General features: G+C 38.4%; 1 protein-coding gene and 1 pseudogene across 2 annotated transcripts; one reads left to right on the forward strand and one right to left on the reverse strand.

The window, feature by feature from the left end:
* Positions 1-1,284: 1,284 nt before the first annotated feature.
* mat1a (methionine adenosyltransferase I, alpha) lies at positions 1,285-9,208 on the reverse strand. 2 transcript variants are annotated; one of them, XM_053332826.1, is made up of 10 exons: positions 8,949-9,207; positions 6,690-6,767; positions 6,185-6,307; positions 5,982-6,094; positions 5,065-5,208; positions 4,068-4,193; positions 3,880-3,972; positions 3,579-3,761; positions 3,348-3,481; positions 1,285-2,786 (listed from the first exon to the last, which is right to left on the reverse strand). In XM_053332826.1, exons 1-10 carry the CDS (start codon positions 9,013-9,015, stop codon positions 2,684-2,686), a joined length of 1,164 nt encoding a protein of 387 aa, XP_053188801.1. In that variant the 5' UTR covers positions 9,016-9,207; the 3' UTR covers positions 1,285-2,683. The 2 variants fall into 2 exon arrangements, with proteins under 2 accessions (XP_053188801.1, XP_053188802.1); XM_053332827.1 differs by lacking the exon at positions 1,285-2,786 and having other exon boundaries at positions 3,344-3,481; positions 8,949-9,208.
* Positions 9,209-13,189: 3,981 nt separating this feature from the next.
* LOC128372523 (peroxiredoxin-like 2A) lies at positions 13,190-20,092 on the forward strand (annotated as a pseudogene).
* The last annotated feature ends 196 nt before the right edge of the window (positions 20,093-20,288 follow it).

Genomic DNA, 20,288 nt, shown 5'->3' on the forward strand with positions numbered 1-20,288 from the left:
AACTGAAAAAGCTTGTGCATGCCGCTCTGAGGAATGAGTTGGAAGCTTGAGCCAGCCTATCCACTGATCCTTTACTTCTCTCTACTGGTCAAACTGCTTACTGCATATGATTTTTTTTTTTTTTTTGCTGGAATCTAATGTTATAGTTCAGTATTGTAGGTCAGCTCTTGTTCTTGACTTGAAAAAAGTTGTCACCTACAAGTTTAGACTCAATTTGTTGATCATTTAGAATAAATGCCCTCTACTAAGAAGGTGGAGCTACTATAATGACCAGTAATGAAGATCACTTGAACTCCAGCCTGTGCTTGGTGTAAAACTTATCCTCTTGGACTGTACACTTCTTTTATAGTATGCATTATTCTAACTAATCACATGCATTTTAAACATTAAGCCAAATTGTGGTGCTGCTCATGCTACTGAGACACATTTCATCATTGCTAAAAGTGTTTAATTTTACCTAACAGGTTTATGCAGGTTAGGAATCTATGCATAACAGTCCTAATTCATGTTGTGCCATCAGAACACTACAAAAATATTTTTAAGTATTTGTTTTTTTTGTTGAGAAATTTGCCTTCAAACCCGCCTAGCCTCCTTCTCAATTTATCTATGTTTCTACTTTCTGACCTTTTTTTTCTGGTTTACTGATCTGTCTGTGATCTTTGCACTCAGGAATATGTTACAACACCAGCTGCATTGTTTAATTCAAAGCAGAATTAACTGTTTGCCTCTGCCCTCTGTCATCTTTGTTTCAATGGAATTTGTTTCATGTTAAGGATTCGTTGTGTATATTTGTTCTGTGTAGTATAGATGAGACAGCTTTTTCACAGTTGTAGGATGTATTGATGGGTAGCCATGTTATCATAGATTATTTTTGTTAATCAAGACTCTGTTAAGCTAAAAAAAAAAAACATTCCTGTGTAGTTAGCTTGTGAAAATGCTTGTGCTCGTCACACACGTGGTTAAATATCTGCAAAGTGAAACGAGCTTACTCAGTCAGTCAGTCAGTGGATCATTGGTGAAAGCATTCTGACAAACTAACTAGCGCCTGTAAACCTCACAGAAATCTGTTGCGTGTACTCTCAGTTGAAATGCAAAATGCTCCCTATGTGCCTTATGTATTATTTTGATAATGAAAACCAAAGAGGTTTAGGTTGTTAATTCTATTTTGATGAAAAGTCATATGATTGTATATATATATATATGCCTTAATGTTCAACAAATAAAAAGTGTTAAAAAAGCAAATATTTTGAACTTGAACTTGCTGTGAGAAGAGACAGGAAACAGTTTCTCTTTTAATTTTCTTTATTTCTTTAATTATTTACATCATTCCATTTCTCTGGCAACAAAAGTTGACAGCAGAGGACATAAATCAGCACGTGTAAAAGAGAAATATCTCTCTTTTAAAAAACATAAACAATGTTGGCTGTATATGAAAGCACAGAAGGTTACACTCACCGTTAAGGTAAACTTGTGTTGTTTTAAGGCGTTAACACTTCTTCATGACTATTACAAGTGTAGAATTGAATATTTTCTACATGATTAAGAAATAGCAAAAGTTAAATCAATTGCGCCAAATGCTTTGTAAGATATATTTTTAGAAACGCTCCCTTTAAAAAAAACAAACAGAAAAAAAACTTAAATCAATAGTGAAGGATATCTGTCTAGGATATAGACAACAGTTCAAGATGTTTCGGGGGCAATCTTAACACTGTGCACTGAGTAAGAAATTAGCAAAATGTTAAAAATGTCCAACGTTCTCTTAGATTGGCACAGGGATAAAACGTAAAAAATGCAGCAAATGTAAGACATAAGTGGTCCACGTGTTGTGTTGAAAAGCTGCTGCTGTGAGCATGTAAAAACAGACTGATTCACAATTAAGACAGTTCAGAGTCACGCTTACAGACTCAGCCACAATAGCAGGCCTGCAGTTAAAAAAAAAAAAAGACAAAGATACAAATCTTCAAGCAGGGCTTGAAAAAGGACAGACAGTGATGAAGAGCAGTTAGAAAACATGTCTATTTTACATTTGATTGGTTGTAACATAGTTTAAGGAGATAAGACTTTTACCCCGTGTTTATTAATGACCTGTTTTCTTGCTCAGTGGTGATTGTAACAGTGCAAACAGCTTAGAAAAGACGTTTCACAGTCATGACACAAAGATTAAACTCTACAGTCAAGCTTTTGGTTGAGCGATAATTACACTTTTGACATTCATATAATGGAAATATCTGCTGTTGTCAATAGCACCGTTTGAACATAAAGCGCTGAGGTTGTTGCTGCACAGCTTTGTGATAAAACACTCTTCTTCTGGCATAAAAAGTTTCATTTTCATCTTCCTTTATGTTACCAAAGTAGATATCTCAGTAGTGATTGTACCTATTTCTAAAGCACCAATATTTAGATGTTATGTGGGCTAGAAAAGGACGGGGTGGGAAAAGGTTTGTCCTCTGCGATGTGTCTCTTCTCATTAGAAGAATGTCCCATCTTATGTCCGGCCTCAACCACTCTTGCATGTAATGTATCTTCTCACCTCTTTAAAGCTGACTTATCCCTATAACTTTGGCTTTTTTTTCTTCCTATGAAAAACAATGTCCTATCAATTGATGGAGCTGGCAGTTGTAGCTCATTCAGAGGCCTCGACCTCAAGGCGGGTTGATCCGGTCAGGACGGGCAGGCGAAGTATTTAGAAGACAAGCTTTTTGGGAATCTCCCAAGTAAACTCTGGTCGGCCAAAGTGGCCATAAGAGGCTGTCTTCTGGTAGATGGGCCTCTTCAGATTCAGTTCCCTGAGGAAGACAGAGAACAAATGCAATATTAGAAGTGAAAAAACTATGCATATTACAGTAGTTTTGTAAATTAATGAATTTTCCAAGATTATTCGGGTTGTTTTCACACCTGTAGAAACCAACCAATTTTCTGACATTTGCGGAAACTGAACTGAATTTGTTTTATGATGTGTCTTATTGTTATTATTTACGCTAATACATGAGCTGCTACTTATTTTGGAGATTTTTGTTATTCCAATTATTAAAATCAAGTTTTGCCAACTCAGAGTTTGAATCAGTTCTGAATAAATGTAATCACACATAGCAGAGAAAAATGTGAATATAGACTAAGACAATAAATGCACCTCCATCTTAAACCACCATGTGTACAAGTGTTGAGAATGTACAAAATGTTTAACACTGGTGCTCCCTGGTGGTCGTATAAGGCAGAAGAAAGCTGCATCTTTTTTTTACAGACAAAAGCTCACCATCAGAATAGTTTCACAAATAATATAATAGGATATAAATCCTACACATAGGGGCTTCCAATTACATGTTCAATTGTTATATTACTGTGTTTACCTGACGATGACTCCTGGCCGCAGATCAAAGTTCTTGTTGACAATATGGAGCAGCTCTGTCTCTGTCTTCTCAGAAGAACCATAGGTGAACAAAGAGATGGACAGAGGATAGGCCACTCCAATGGCATAAGACACCTGTAATATAAAGGAGGGGTAGAAAGAAACGCTTTTTATCAGCACACAATGATGCTGCAAACACTGATCAGAGACTTTTCTCCATGTGTATGCTTACCTGAACAAGAACTCTCCTGCACAGCTTGGCTTTGACCAAAGACTTGGCCACCCAGCGAGCAGCATAGGCAGCAGAGCGGTCGACCTTTGAGAAGTCCTTTCCAGAGAACGCTCCTCCTCCGTGAGCGCCCCAACCTCCATATGTGTCAACAATGATCTTCCTGCCTGTAACACCAGCATCACCCTGTTGGGCAAAAGAACAAAAGGAAATACATGAAAAAGTGGTGGTGGGCAAGTAACTTTAGTTATTTTATAAAACTTAATAGTTTGTTTTCTAGACGCAGTTTGTGTGCAATGGTCACCTGGGGTCCACCAATGACGAAGCGGCCACTGGGCTGCAGGTGGTAGATGGTCTTGTCGTCCAAATACTTAGCAGGAACAACTGTGTTGATCACCTGATAATATCCAGCAACATAAAATCAAACATGTGAGTTGATTTATTTAGTCAGAGCCCAGGAAAGTGTGTTCATGAGTATTTACAAGGCTTTACCTTCTCTTTAAGGACCTTCTTCTGTTCTTCCAGAGAGATGCAGTCGTCGTGCTGGACTGAGATCACGATGGTGTGAACTCTCTTGGGGATCACAGCTCCGTCTTTCTGATCATAATGTACTGTCACCTGAGGGATGAACAAGAAGTCAAAGTTGGTCCACAATGTACCACTACACAGTCATTACATTTTGTACTAATTATAGACACTTTTACTCTCATTTATCAAATTTCCTGCTGCTGCTGTTGCTCTGGTGACCTAAATTTAGCCACATTTTGTATTTCTTTTTCTTGTCCTGACTCTCTCTTGAACATTGCATAACTTCAACTATGATTTGAGTCAGCAGCCAGGAATGAAGTCCTGCTGTTGGCTTAGAAAAACACATGTTCTGCCCCTGCTTCTATCCTAGAAAAAAGGGTCTATATTTGTAATGGCCAGTGATTTATGTAGCTGCAGCTGACCCCAGTTTGGTGGTGTTGAAACCAGATAATTACGTGGTGAGGGTCAGTTGAGTCAGCATATTCCCACCGAGGGCGAGAAAACAGAAGCACGACAAGTTCACCTCACCAGCTGTCATCTACTCCATGAGCCATGATTTCTAACTTTTCACTCAGGAATATTACAACAGAGAAGCATAATGTTGCTCACTACTCACTTGTTGCTTTGTTAATTCATTCACAGTTCTTTGTAGTAAAAATGTGAGTACAGTAAAATCTGGGATAAATCTAAAGCTCTGTGTTCAAATCTGAACCACTCTCTTTTACCTAGGCACACAAAGTCAGCAGCTATCTGCCTCTAAATCAGTCAAAAGTCCATTTGTTCTACACAAAGAGCTTTATCTTAAATACTTCAGTAGCCGCTGTTGATCCGAATTTGTCTTCTGGCCTCAAAAGAAATCTCTTGGAATGTATCCAGGTTAGAAACAAAAGGCGAATTCACAGAATGGCAGTTGTGGGGAGAGAAGAAAGAAACTTGCATGGATTGTAATACACAATCTCACCTGTGTCTTGGAGTCAGGACGCAGCCAAGGGATGATGCCATTGCGTCTAAGCTCAGCCATCTTTGCGTTGAGTCTGTGGGCTAAGACGATGGTGAGAGGCATGCATTCCTCGGTCTCATCTGTGGCATAGCCGAACATCAGACCCTGAAGAGGAGAAAGAGAGAGAGAGTTAGAGCAGAAACAAGAAGTTGCTGACTGTGCAGTGTAAAAGGAAATAGAGGAATGGCGAGAAGATGGCAAAAATATGAAATGTATGAAAAAATATAGACATGCATTGTGTTGCACTGCAGCCTGTGAGGAGTCAACTATAGCTGTCAGTATTGGACAGACCAGATATCATTTACAAAAACAACACTTTTAAAACAAACTTACAAAGACAGATTGAAAACAGTAGTTAAAATAAACAGATCAACCAAGATATATTTTCTCATCAAATTCAAGTTTAAGTTTATTTGTCATTCAACATGTCATCTCTATAGGGTCCAGTGCAAGTCAACACACAACAAATATATATCTAAAATACAAATACATAACTCTGTGTCATAAAAGTATGATTTAAAAAATGACTCTGACACAGCTGGCTTTTCAAAATTCTTAGACATGCTATTATGAATATTAATTATTGACTGTTTCATGTTTTCAAGTTTGAATTTCGCTGAATTGACATATTTTCCTGGATTTTTTTTTAACAGAGTGAAATGAATGATGAATGAATCTAGTTACTTGGCCACATTACTGTCTTTAGTTTTTATTTGTAAATAAAAACACCACAATCCCTTCCTTACATTTTGTCTAAATACTGTGAAACTACAGTATTGAGACAAACAAACTGTGATATTTGATTTTTGTCACTATCACACAGCTCTGGAGACAGCACAAGGACAAAGGACACGTTTTCTTGTTGCAACAGCCCCTACCTGGTCTCCAGCTCCAATGTCCTCCTCATGTCTGTCAACATGGACCCCCTGAGCAATGTCCGGACTCTGCTGTTCCAGAGCCACCAGCACATTACATGTCTTATAGTCGAAACCTGCAAAGGAGGGAGAGCAGATGAGATTCAGGAGGGAGAGTTGATGATATTTCTTATATTTTTTTGTAGTTTTCAGTGTTACGTTCTTACCTTTGTCAGAGTTGTCATAGCCGATGTGCTTGATGGCATCTCTCACCACCTTCTGGTAATCCACGTTGGCCCGAGATGTGATCTCACCACAGAGCAACACCATGCCGGTCTTACACACCGTCTCTGTCAAAGAAAATCAACACATTCCACATTTAAGACATTTAAATATCTTGAAATCTGAAATAGAGTGACACAAAATCTAAACTTTTAGACTTTGATTGCTCAGGTGTAGATGTCACAACAGCATGCACAGCAAGTTCACAGGGTCACACTTACAAGTGGTCATCCTGTGACTTTCAGAGGTCAATCATGTAATTCGGTAAATAATCTCTATATTGCAGACGACTTAAATTCCAGGTCAGTTTCAGGCCAGTAGGTCAGTTTATTTACACATGTTGGCCTTTGTCTTACTTAGAAGAATGTGAAAGGTAAGTTAAGATACTTTTTTAAGTCATATATGAGATGACGTCTATGTTTCACTGGATTTGAATTGTAGTTTACTCACCACAGGCCACTTTGGCGTCTGGGTCCTGACTCAGGTGAGCATCCAGGACAGCATCACTGATCTGGTCACAAATCTTATCTGTGGCAAAACGAGAAGAAGAAAGGCAAAAACATTACGTTTCAGAACAGAGAGACTCTGTGGGCTTAAAATTGAACTGAGATTTGTTGGCCCGTTTTAGATCTTTGACTTTCTCTCCTTTTATTCAGTAATAAGAGTCTGAATGAGGGGAACACTTTATAACTTGTATAATTATCACTGTAGGTTTTGCACAAAACAAAGGATGTTTGGCATTGTAGGTTTTCTCATTTCTTCTGAAAGGGGCCATGCCAGTTTTTAAACAAGGAAGATGGATACTGGATTCCTGTGTGGGAGCAAGACAATGCCTCACTAACCACTCCATTCATCTGTCTCTTTATCTCTGTCTGTGTCATTCTGCTGAAGCAATGCAATACAAGGGTTACATCAGAAACAACATCAACATCTGGTTGCATTTGTTCAGCACAACACTATTAGAACCTGACATTTCTCAAAGAAACAAAACAAATATGTTATGTATTTCATGACTGCTTGAATTGACTGAATTGGTTTACAGTCTGCAGGTGGAGGACTACATATGTGATCCCCGAAGAATGGCGCTATTCGTGTGAACAGCCCAGACCTCGAAGTGTGTTATCAAATCAAAAAGGTGTGCTGCACTCTGCCACCAAGGCCACACAGACCTGTGTCTGTACACACAGTGTATGGAAAGTCTTAACCTGATAGTTTTATCATTAGAACTGGGCTTCACACTGTCAGCCCAGGTCTGTTATTTAATCATTTTATGGCAAATATAAAAACTAAGATATATTCTGTAAAAAAAAAGATCTATTAAGCAGTGAGGTTTTAAAATCATATTAATATATAAACAAAATGACATGTGGTCAGGCTTTCTCCTGTTTTAGACTGTCGCCTTCTGTAATTATGATAAATCAAGTGGACTGGAACTGCTATTGTTACTGTTGATTACATTTTCTGGAAAATTCTGGCATGTGCTTTTCATTCATTTTTCATTCACTTACCTTTACCTAGATTACCTAGATATAACACAAATTGACACCTTTGCAAAGCTTTCTAAGAATATAGTTTGGAAAAAGGATTATTATTATTTGTTTTCATCTTCCACTTTTTAAAGTTTATTCTTCTTAGTTATCTTTTTATATCTTTTAAGTTACACCTTATATGGTCTTGAAGAGATGTAAAGATCAGAAGATTAAAAAAAACAAAAAACACTTTAATGCCAAAAAAAGGTGACATAACTGAGTTACACATCTGTGTAATGTATTCTCTAACATAGTGGTCGTACGAACTTTCTGGACTCAAAATCATCACTTTCTGTGAAGCTGCGTGGCTCGTTTACTCTGTTGTGTTTACTGATTATTGATTTAGCTCAGAGGACTTTGTAAGGTTACATATTTGTAAAAGGATTACAACACATTGACAAGGGAAGAGGGGGGTGTCTAAGGCAACAGTGCAGAGGGTAGAGTACATTTCACCTGCAATGATAAGGTCTTAATCTATGTGAACTGAGCATTCATATGTGTACAAAACATCCCATTGTTGATTTTTGAGCTTGAAGACAGCTGAACTAAACAAATGCATGAATACAAACTAATATAATATATAATTACAAAATATCATTTATTCATTTCAGTTTTGTGAAGGATGTATATTAGTAGCAAATTCCAGCACTTTGCATTTGTTTTCCCATTTTGCACACTGGATATTGGTGTTCAATGATGTCAACATGCAACTTGTGTCATGAAATCTACATGACACTTTGATCCACTGCCTCTTTTGTGGGCCACTTTCCTTTAAACTTGCAACCTTACACCGACCTGTCACACTCACATTCACCCCCTGCTACCCATGAGTAAGAGTGATAGCGAGGGGCAGTAAACATATGTTGCTGTGAATGGAATACCAACCATGCCTGGAGAGTAAATACACAGCGCTGTGGAGTTATTTTGGGCATATACTCCAACTTACACAGTTTATTCATATGCATCTTTTTGCAAAACAACACTGGAGGTTGAGTAGACATGTTAAATAGATTTCTCTGTGTATAGGTTAGAAAAAAGGAGGAGAGGTTTACAACAAGTGCAAACAGATTTGACAAGTTGTGAAATATCATGAAGAAAACACTTTATCACACTTTATATTCAATGTGACAGCAAGTCCCAGTTTCACACACACGTAGCTAAAATTGATGCCAAAGCTCACCTGGATGTCCCTCTCCCACAGACTCCGATGTGAACATGAAAGAGCCGTCATCCAGCATGTCGCTCATTTTTCTATAGGGCCAGGTACTCAGTGAGACTCTCAGGGAGAAAAGGTTCCTCAGTTACCACCAACAAGCAGTCCAGAGAGAGCTGAAGGCTGCTTTATATTCCTGCTGGTTCTCTTCAAGAGAAAAAGGGAGAACAGGAGGCAAGCTGCCCTGAAGCCAATGCAAAGTCTATCCTACAAAACTCCACGTCTGTGTCCACATGGCCCTATATATATGGCTAAGACAGCACACGCATGCACATGCACACCCACACGCACACTCACACACACGCACACGCACACGCACGCACACACACACACACACACACACACACACACACACACACATACACACATGCGTCATGTGAATCCATGGGACAGTCCATTCCAGGGGGGAGTGGATGATGGGAGGGCATTTCAGCTTGTGGCAACTGAGTTAACCCTTAATGTGTGTGTGTGATGCTAGAGTGTTTGTTTGTAGTAATCAACTCTGCTTTGACAGATCTCATTTAGGGTGTGGCACTTCTTGGGTGGGAGGAGGAACATCTTAAATGGGGGGTTCCCCACCCCTGTGAACACCGGTGGGACAGCTCTCTCTGCTGGGACTCAGCCAGGTTGGGGCAACCTATAGACAGATGGGAGGGAGAGACAGTTGTTGTCTACTGCCAAAATGATGCAACTGCTCCTGTTTACATCATGTCCTGAGAAATTTTTTTTTGTTTAATTGTGGTGAAAGAACACAAAGTAAATGTGCTGGGAAGTATTAAGACAGGGACCGAAACAAGCAGTTATAACAAACAGGTGTCCAGTTATACTGTACAATTATTAAAAGAGGAATTGATAATTATTAATTAACATGGAACAATAATACATCCCAAACTTAAAGTTGACGCAGTGTTGTCCCTGGTAATAAGTGATGGAAGAATAATTTAGATCCTTAATTTAAGTAACAGTAGCAATACCACGATGTAAATATAGGTACTCCAGTATATAACTCTTATTAAGGTAAAACTACACAAGAATTATCGATGATACTCAACTGTAAACATTAAAAGAACTCATAATGCAGAATATACAGTACATATTTTTTGAGTGTTATTGTGAGCAGTTGGTCAGTGTTGAAGATGGTCGACATCATGTAGCTAATTTTATACTGCTGGATAATTCAAATTAATTAATTTTCAGTGAAGTAGGAACCCTCGTATCCAGCAGCTTAACTTTTTTAATAAACTGTATGAGGAAGAAGCAAGCAGGTAACTCCGGGTCACAAGTGCCTTAAACCTGCATTCTCTGACCAGCAGGGGGCAACTCCACTGTCTCCAAACAGAAGTCCAATGTATAGAAGTCTATGAGAAAGTGACCCTTCTTTTTTACTTTTTATGACCTCAATAGTGGTCGCTATTTCATTATGTTTTAAATTCAGGAAAGTTAATTGTAACATTTTAGATGCCTGAAAAAAGTCTTGTTCAGTGTTTGGTTGTACTAAAAGACCCTCAGAGAAGTTGGAGGTTTAATTTTTCCAGGAAGTACATTTAGTTTTAATGGTATAAAGCCTGCTTTTAACTACCTAAAACTGGCATTAGAAGTATCACAGTCAACCATAGATTGAACATGCACCATGCTAACCAAGCTAGCAGCTAGCATTAGGGTTTGTGCCACCCTCTTGTCCAAATATGGTCCACTGGCTCCAAAAAATCCAAGATGCCAATGCTCAATATGTAAAACTTAAAGTTTGAAATGGGAGTGCACAAACCAATAGGTGATGTCATGATGGCCACATCTTTTTTTTCTCCTTTTTTTTTTTTTTTTTTTTTTTTTTTTTACAGTCTATTGGCAAAAGTAGAAAATTCTTTTGTAAGGACAGTTTAACATTATAACTGAATGTTTTTGTGGAAATACATGCCAGACACAGTTTATCACTGCAAGCAGGTTATTTTTTTGTGTCCTATAACATGTCTGTAAGGGATTTTTTAAATATAAATTAATTTTGTATGTGCAAGTTTTACCTGCAAAGTACTATGTAGTAAAAAGTACAATATTTCCCTCTGCAATATAGTGGAGTAGAACTAGAAAGTAGAATAAAATAGAGGGTAAAGTATTTTAAATCTGTGCTTCAGTACAGTACCATGTAATTAGTTACTTTCCACCACTGCCGATAATGAAGTTTAGAGCAGACAGTCACCTGTTTGTCTAAATGCTTTCTTTTCCCAGCCTGAGGCTCTTGTCTCTGCACACAACTGCAGAAAATACTGAGCCATTTCCTCAGAGCAGATTAAATAATGAAGATGTGTCTCTCAGATATTGTGTGGCCTTTCAGTTGACTCACTGCGCCTGTGTTTTTGTAGAAAACCAGTGATGCATAGGTGCATTTTTTAAGCGATGCACACAGACATACAGTATGTGCATGTACAGACATAGAACTGGAGAAACAATGGGAGTGTCATCTATAGACAGACAGTGAACATCTACCTTTTTATTTGGTGTACAAGCTGTGAGAGGTAAACAAATCTCTCTTTATTGTAGTGTAAAGAGTACAGAAGGGCAAACCCTCTCTCTCTCTCTCTCTCTCTCTCTCTCTCTCTCTCTCTCTCTCTCTCTCTCTCTCTCTCTCTCTCTCTCTCTCTCTCTCTCGCTCTCTCTCATCTGGCTCTAATTTCAGTTGGTGTTGAGTTGGCCTCATGAAATGAGAGGAGAATTTTAACTAGCTCTGGGTAGTGAATAAAATACCACTCTTCCTGACTGCTTTAAGGCTCATTTCAAGCAGATTTGGCCAGAAACACAAAACACATTAGTCATAAAGCAATAGAGCTTATGTAAGCAGTGATTTTATATCCTTTTTTCTTTCCAATTTCTACAGAAAGTCTAGGAATTGTTTAATTTTAGACTAGCTTCTTTTGTATTTCAGAGCATGTGTAAAGCTACAGTAGGTCTGTGTAACTGCAGAACTTTATTGGTGGATTTGTTTTGTTTTTTCAGGTGGGAGCATGCATCCATGATGTGAGAGTACTGAACATTATAGAAAGTAATATACAAACAATGGTGCAATCTGTTTGGCCTCTAAAAATATTTACTTAAAATATCCAAAATCTGGATGAACTGCAGGTCGTAATACACATGCACACAAGACATTATAGTTTAACATACATTACACAGTAATGTAGTGTTTGTGATGTTACAAAAAAGGAGGAGCAGTGGGTGAAAATCAGAAACAGCTGCTAACATAAAAATAAATTAAGTAAGTAGCTAGCTGACCTAATCTTACCTCAGGCCTGCAGACTCAGATCAAACCTGGAGAGGCAGAAGCTGCATGCTGAGTGACACTAATATAAAAGCTATTGCAGGGCTATAAAACAAGCATGCATTATTCTTCCACCATACCAATAAAAATACATTTTATCCCAAAGACTTTACAAAACCACAACTCATCATCTTGTGTGGAGGAAACCCCCACACCACCTGCTCCATATAAATGTTTTTCATACAGTAGTTGAATAATTCCATGCACATGATGTTATTCATATGCCCTGTTTGCATAACATCAATCTGATACAGTTTGTGATGACATATGTAAAACCAATTAACATTAGAATTGCTTATAGAAATGTGTTTACACTGTATGAATTAAAAGGTGGGTAGCCCCCATTACATGGTGGGATGTGGGTCTGAGAGCCTCTTGTACATGTTATTACTACTGTGAGCAAGAATGAAGCAGTAGATGAATAAATCAGGCCTTTTCTTTGCACTCAGAAACACTGTCACAAGCTGAAACAGAAGCTGTGTCCCAAATATATGATACATACTAACTGCATTTATAGTGTTACTAATTGTCCAAGTCTATTGTTTTTGCAGTTAGTACACAAGAACATCACTGCACCATTTTACAATAACAGGAAATGACACAACATACAGTATGTGCCAAAGCACATAAATCAAATTGCAAACTACATCTCACTAATAGACATTCAAATGTTTTCCCAAAAATCAGCTTCTGCCATTTCTGAGTTAACTTTGTCATTTTAATCACACAACACATTCAACACCTGCATAGATCCAGTTTGTAGTGTGGGTCTGGGACAGACCCACAGGTCAGGGGTTAGAGGTCAGGGGCCAGTTAATTGGAACAAGCATGAACTAGACTAAACCAGAGAAGCCATGAACATCCTATCTGATGTCAAAGACAGCAGAGAGCCAGTCTGATGGCACAGTGAGTGTCCGCAGGATGACACACCTCTGTTTGTTTTGGCCTGACTAGTATCTGTGTGGCAGGACTAAAACACTCAAGACGCATCACTTGTTAGGTGTGCACACGTGACAATATCTGACAGAGTGAGAAACTTTACTTTTCACTTAGTTTGTGTGGTTTGCCTCAAAACATTTGTTAATGACTGACCAGGAGAAAGGGATTTTTTTTCAACAAGATCGTTCTGGTTATGTTGAAAGATAAGTGCTATCAGAGTTCTGACGTGTCAGTATGAAGCACAAAAAAGGTGAATATGAGCTGGGGACAAAACTTGGCTCTAAATGCATTCTACTTTATGGGAAAATAAATATTAAAATCATACTGTAATCCTTAAAGTGAAATTTAGAGGCCAGACTTTTAAGAAAAACATCACAGTCACTCGGTCAGGCCATATTTCCTACAACTATTATGAACAGTCCAGCATGAATACATTTAACTTAATTTGCCCTGTATTTGACTACATCTCTCTGACCTCTCATTCAAAGTATTGATTAGTTTGACATGTTAATGTTCATATTTATTTCTTAACCAGTTTCAACCAATTTAGCAGTCAGGTAAATAGCCCCCTCACCATGGGTTCAAACAGCTCACTGTGGACAGGTATGTTTATGAAACACACACTTGATAAAGTTTAAAGTTCAAATCTTGAGCTGGGCCCCTCAGAAGATGTGGAGTAAAATGATAAAGGCCTGATGACCTTTGAGTTGCTGGAAGAGGGTTTCCATTTTATTCTAAATCTTAATTTAGATTGAGCTCAATCAGTGCCTATGTAGTGAGGCAGAGTTTTTTACATGTCAGCTATGCTGATGCTTTAAATGATGTAACAATGTGCGGTTAATTCAAACTGCCAATGAGAAATAAAGCCTGTTTATCAGCATGTGACCAAAGGGGGGGGGGGGGGGGGGGGGGATGAGACTGAACTAATCCTAAATCAGTTTGATAAAATTGCAGCAACTCCTCCTTCTGTCTGATTGGCTACATCAGATGTGTGTCATATTGAACCTGCTGTGTTTCCATTCAAAATCTGGGGTCAGGGTTTTTGGGGTCACTTTGGGTAGGTTTGAGAGCCAGTCAGACTCAAACTTGAAAGAACAGGATGAGATAAATGAACCCTGGCAGCCTCAGTGGCTGTTAACACCTGTTTGTCTTTCCCCAGGTTCAAGGCCACCCAGTTTAGCTCCACCACTCGTCTCTATGCACCGAGAGCCCATCTGGTTGCTGACCAGTTTAATCTGGATGGCAGTCAGAATGAGTTGGATCTTGCTGGTATTACATTATGACCTTTTGGTTCATGGCTGAGAGACTGTGAACACTGTGATTAATGTGTAAAATGTTGTTATATAAGGAATTCACATCAATAAACACTAGATAATACGAACAGTAAAATGTGTTTATGCTATGTCTGTGAATATTTCTCTTTATCAGTGTGTCTCGTTCTGTATTTCACAGAGTTCAACAACATTTTCAGGTTCTCTGTGGTAAATATTTTATTTTATTGTGGTTAATGTTCATCGTTTTAGCCTCTTGTTGGTATTCATTTATTTATTTTTCTTGAAAAGTGTTCAAAATGTTATCAGGTGGAATTTTGGATTTATAGAAAATATTGATAACACCAATTTTCTCCACACAAAAGTTTTAAAGTACACTCAAAACAAATCAGTATCTACCACAGTATCTACCATCAAACAGGCTTTCATGCATTTAAACTGATCCAACAGCGGATCTCTCTTCTCAAAATGAACTTGGACAGTAATTGCTATTGGACTCCCGGTCTCCCTCTTACTACTACCCACTTTGGTCTCTGATTGGCCTCACCCACACAATACGAATTTGACATGTCCACCAATGCCTGTGGGCGACAACACGACACAAGAGGTGGGGTGCAAATCTCCTGCTGTGATTGGCTGCTTGCCCCACACACTCCCCACCAGAGAAGCATTGGTCCAAGAAGAGAGTGTGCGTTTGTGTGTGTGTGTGTGTGTGTGTGTGTGTGTGTATGTGTATGTGAGGAGAATACCAGCAACAAAACAATTTGACCAACCCAAGACCTCATTTGAACCTCACGGTTGGGAGCAGATCTGTATTGTGATGTGACGGGTGAAATATTTACTGAGCTTTCACTCGTCTTTGTATTTTTTATTTCATTTTTTATTTTTTCATAACAAATGGCTGTTTATTTGAAAAGAAAACATTTGAACAACTTCAAATACCAAGCAAAAGCCTCACTTATTTATATACTCTGAGAAAAAAATCCAGCAATCATCCATGTAATTGTAGTTTGTAACAACAAAAAATTGCATCCAGACTGACTCTTTATCACACACGCAGCAGCATATGGCCAAGCAGAACAGCCAGAGGGAATACAGCAGCTGGGCTCACAGAAAGTCATCCTATCCCATCTCTATTCCAGCCCATTTTGGACCCTCAGCACATTCCTCTGTGAAGCTGCCACCAATGAGTGAAATATTACCACAATACCATTCTTGCAATGCACATTCAATGCACTCGTCAAGAAAATGTGTCCACTAACTCTTCACTTGTCTGTAATTAGAAAACAGCAACAAAGAGTCACACCACACACCTTGAACGCCTCCTTTTTTGAAAAATTTCAATCAGGCTTCTGACCTCACCACAGTACAGAAACAGCTCTTATTAGAGTATTAAATGACATAAGGTTACTGACTCAGGCAAGGTGTCAGTTCTGGTCCTGTTGGATCTCAGTGCTGCGTTTGACACTGTGGATCACAGTATACTGTTGAACAGGTTGGAAACTTGGGCAGGACTCAGCGGAACAGTCCTAGACTGGTTCAGGTCCTACTTGGAAGAGCGGAGTTATTTTGTGACCATTGGAAGTTATGAATCCGATCGAGTGGCTATGACATGTGGAGTTCCTCAGGGGTCAGTTCTTGGACCCCTTCTGTTCAGTCTATATATGCTGCCCTTGGGTCAAATTCTGCAGAACTCTAATGTAGACTATCACAGTTATGCAGATGGCATGCAGATATACCTAGCACTGTCCCCAGATGACTACAGTCCAATATCAAGTCCAGCTTTTACACAACTGGAACAAACTACCAGCAGAACTGAAATCAGCCCCAACTGTGAACATTTTTAAATCCAGGTTAAAAACACTTCTCTTCTCCTGTGCTTATGATTGAGCTCCTTTAAAGCACAATTTTAATTTGCACTCTATGTCCTTTTAATGATTTTAAAGCAAATCATTATTTTATGCTGCAACCTTATATTTAATGCTCTATTCTAGCATTATATTTCTCTCCTTCTATTTTTCTGTACTTTGTTTTTATTATTAGCGGGGGGTGGGGGTTAATTGTATGTGTTTACTATTATTGGGTCTTATTTTTTTTCACAAATTGCATGTTTTTATGTATTTTTATTTCCAATTCTTACTGTTAAATGTTTGTTTTATGTAAAGCACATAGAGTTGCCATTGTGTATGAAATGCACTATATAAATAAAACTGCCTTACCTTGCCTATAATACCTCACACTGAGTGAACTCAATGGTTCCCTTTATAAAGCTGCTATCTGCACTGCTGGTGGTCATAAAAAAGTGTCGTAAAATAGACAGGATGTTTTTGAAGATGGATCCAATCTATATATATCACTGTGACCTTGAATACTGTGACAATACCCCCCCCCCCCTTTAATTGAGAAATAAGGTAACTTTTAGAAAGACTAATACACAGGATTTTCTATTATTCTGTCAACTTTTATGTGTGTAAATGGGGTTAGAAAGTTTTTCAATAGAACTCCCAATTTAGTCCCATATAGTTTAATCAGATTATTCTCTGACACCATCTCAAGCTAAATAAAACATTACAAGCTTCATAAAAACACCATTTAAAAATGCTAAAAATGCGTCTGTACCAGCTTGTCAAATGTGAAAATTTGATAGTGATCTTTGCATGATACTAAACGTAATATTGAGAGGTTTGTACTGAACAAGACATTTGAATACCTCACTTTTTTTGGGGGAGAAATTACGTTTTTCACAATTCTCTGGCATTTTATAAACAAAACAATAGATTAATCAAGAAATGGGTCATCAGATTAATTGCTAAGGAAAATAAATGTCAGTTGCTGTTGCCCTAAAATCTTCCACGGAGGGGACTTATAGTTGGTTGACTCTGCAGTATCACTCACTTCCTGCAGGGATCAGTCTTGCTCTGTGATCTCTGGCTATCTTTCAGCTACTTCAGGATTGTGGTATGCTGGGAAACTGTGAAAAGCATTTCTATGACACTGTATTTTAGCTGTTAAATTTTGAAAATCAGATGGTGTTCATTCGCTTGTGTGAGTCTGTATATTTGTATCACTCTAAAATACTGAATTACAGTTGCTATTTATTATATTTATAGATGTTAGCAATTGGCACATACTCAAAGGAAAATAACTACATAACTAATGAAATCAATATTCAAAAACACTTCTGAGGCTTTGATGAGAGCTCCACTCTGCACCACACTGAACCTGGTACTAAGGATTCAGCTCAGCGTGACCCTTGTTTCAATCTTTGAGGAATTCCTGTCATGTTACGTTCACATTAGAAAGGCTTTCACAGTGATTGGGCTGATCTGAGTTTAGAGGATTTAAGGGTCTGGTTCAAAACATCAGATTCCTCCACACTAGCAGCAATCACAGACTGGTGAGTAAGACCTCTCTCATGACAATTTGTTGGCATTTTCAACTGTTATCAACTGCTTTATTACATGTTAAGCTATCAAAAACTTTCCTATATCATTTGTCTTTAACAATATGGAAATCATGCATGTTGCTTATTAAATCTAATCCTGAATGTTTGATTATCTCAATGTGTGTCTGAATATTAACATGACATTTCTGTAAAATCTGTATTTGGGGTTCTGCTTAAGAAACCAAATAAGATAAATATGTGTCATATAGCACAGCAATAAGATGCTGAAAACAACAGCTTATGCATGAGTGTACCTGTTTCTGATGCACAAAGCCAAAGAAAAATCTAGATTAGAGGCACGCTAAACCTTTTCATATCAGATGACTGATATGAAAAAAAATCTTAATCTTATTAAATGTCTTTCAAGCAGAAGCATGTTTTAAAGTTAATCTTTTGTTGTTTTCTATGTAGTTGGTCTGTGGCCATGTTGACTGTGACTGCAGTCCTGAAGGCAGTGAGCCTGTTTGTTGCAGAGCTCATCAGCTCCTTCACAGACTGGTTCCAGACCACACCAGCATGGGCCAACCTTGGAGTGCTGGAGGACACAGAACTGAAGAGCACCGGAGGCAGTGAGTCAGAAAACAGAAACATGTAGAATCAAGCAGTAAATATGCATTATAAAACTTCTAATTGGCTTTATTTTAAAAATCTTAATTTAAACCTCACAGTTTGATGTCCAGAACACCACTGAGTGCTTTTTATTAAGAAATACTTTATGTATTCTGTGTCTCCCAGTCTGTCATTTAGCTGTACAAAAAAAAAAAAAAAAAAAAAAAAAAAGTAGAGGAGTAATCATTATTTCAAGTTCAGTTTACTCATCATGAACAGTACTACTCAGCCTGTGAAAAAAGTTACATAATATCTTCTGTGGCTAAAGGGGGCTTTCTAAAGACAATTTATATAACCATAATGATGTCATCAGGGTTGTCTTTGCTTGGGCATGCAGAAAACTAATTTTATATGGAATGCTTGTATTACCAACTGGCAGTGTGGGGTTTCAAAGAGGGGTCAGGAGGTGATTAATGGAAGACCATTTAAACCCATTAGACCCCTCTTGCTATTGATTTGCATTATGGGAAGTGCAGGATCAGTTAATTTTTGGATTAAGTGTCAGTATATTTCAGCCTCTACTGCATCAATTTCAACCTTTTTTTTTTTATTTGTCTTTTGTGAATTGAGTATCTCTTTAATACGGTTGACAAATATAATACCTGAACTGAATAAACTGAACTTCTGACAGCTTCAATTGACTGACACAAAACCCAGCTGTCTTTACAAAGAACAACTGAACTGAACAATTGATTTAACAGGCTTCTATATCTGAGAAAAAGGCAGTAACATTTAGATGAGATTAATTAATGATCTTCTGTCTCTTTCAGTCCATGAGAGACACAAGGCCAAAACTTTGTGGGAGAAGACAGGAGCTGTGGTCATGGTTGTACGGCGACCTGGATGATTATTGTGCAGAGAGGTGTGTAATAATGTGTGGATGTGTATTTGTTAGCACAGTCATTTGGGGTCATATTGAAGTCTCTCTGTCTATCTTTAGGAGGCTGCTGAGCTGTCCTCTCTGAAGTCCCAGCTGCAGGACCTTGAAGTCCCTCTCTTTGCCGTGGTTAAAGAAAACATTGGCAAGGAGCTGGACTGTTTCAAGAAGTACTTCACTGGGAGGGTCTACGTGGATCAGCAGGTCCCCTACACAGGGTTTCATTGACATATAGCGAAAAATGTGGGGTTACATCATTCAAGCCAATAAGCTGCTTTTATGGTTTTCCTCATAGAGACATTTCTACGGCCCTCGACAACGGTGGATGTGTCTCTCCATGTTTCTGCGTGTGGGAGTGTGGAGGAACATCTGGAGGGCATATCGGAGGGGCTTTAGAGGAAACCTTAAGGGTGAAGGACTTGTCCTAGGTGGAGTCTTCGTCATTGGGCCTGGAGATCAGGTTGGCTGCAACTTTACAGGATAATATATTTTCTGACAAGTGTGTCTGCATATTTTAATGGAGAATTAACTTGTTATTATTATTTCAGGGTATTCTGCTGGAGCATCGTGAGAGGGAGTTTGGGGAAAAAGTAAATATGCTGGCTGTACTCAGAACAGCCCGCAAAATGCAAGATGACATGAAAAGATAGACCTCAAAATGTAAATGAATGAAATGCTTGTTAGTGTGGGATTATGTAATAAAGGTTGTGACCAGGGGTTTATTCTACACCTCTATACAGACTCTAATGTGCTGCATTCCGCTCATGATGCATGTTTTTTTTTTTCTTCATATTTTTCTGGCTGCATTCACCTTTTGCTGCCATGTTACACACACTGCCTAACCCCCCCCCCCCTC

The sequence above is a fragment of the Scomber japonicus genome, chromosome 14 (assembly GCF_027409825.1).
Source record: "Scomber japonicus isolate fScoJap1 chromosome 14, fScoJap1.pri, whole genome shotgun sequence".
NCBI lineage: Eukaryota > Metazoa > Chordata > Actinopteri > Scombriformes > Scombridae > Scomber > Scomber japonicus.

Excerpts from the sequence above, each read along its gene's own strand:
- mat1a (XM_053332826.1), bottom strand. The coding sequence starts at position 9,015 with ATGAGCGACATGCTGGATGACGGCTCTTTCATGTTCACATCGGAGTCT. Across the intron at positions 6,095-6,184 it reads CTATGACAACTCTGACAAAG|GTTTCGACTATAAGACATGT; the intron begins GTAAGAACGTAA and ends CCTCCTTTGCAG. Across the intron at positions 3,973-4,067 it reads AGAAGGTCCTTAAAGAGAAG|GTGATCAACACAGTTGTTCC; the intron begins GTAAAGCCTTGT and ends GGATATTATCAG.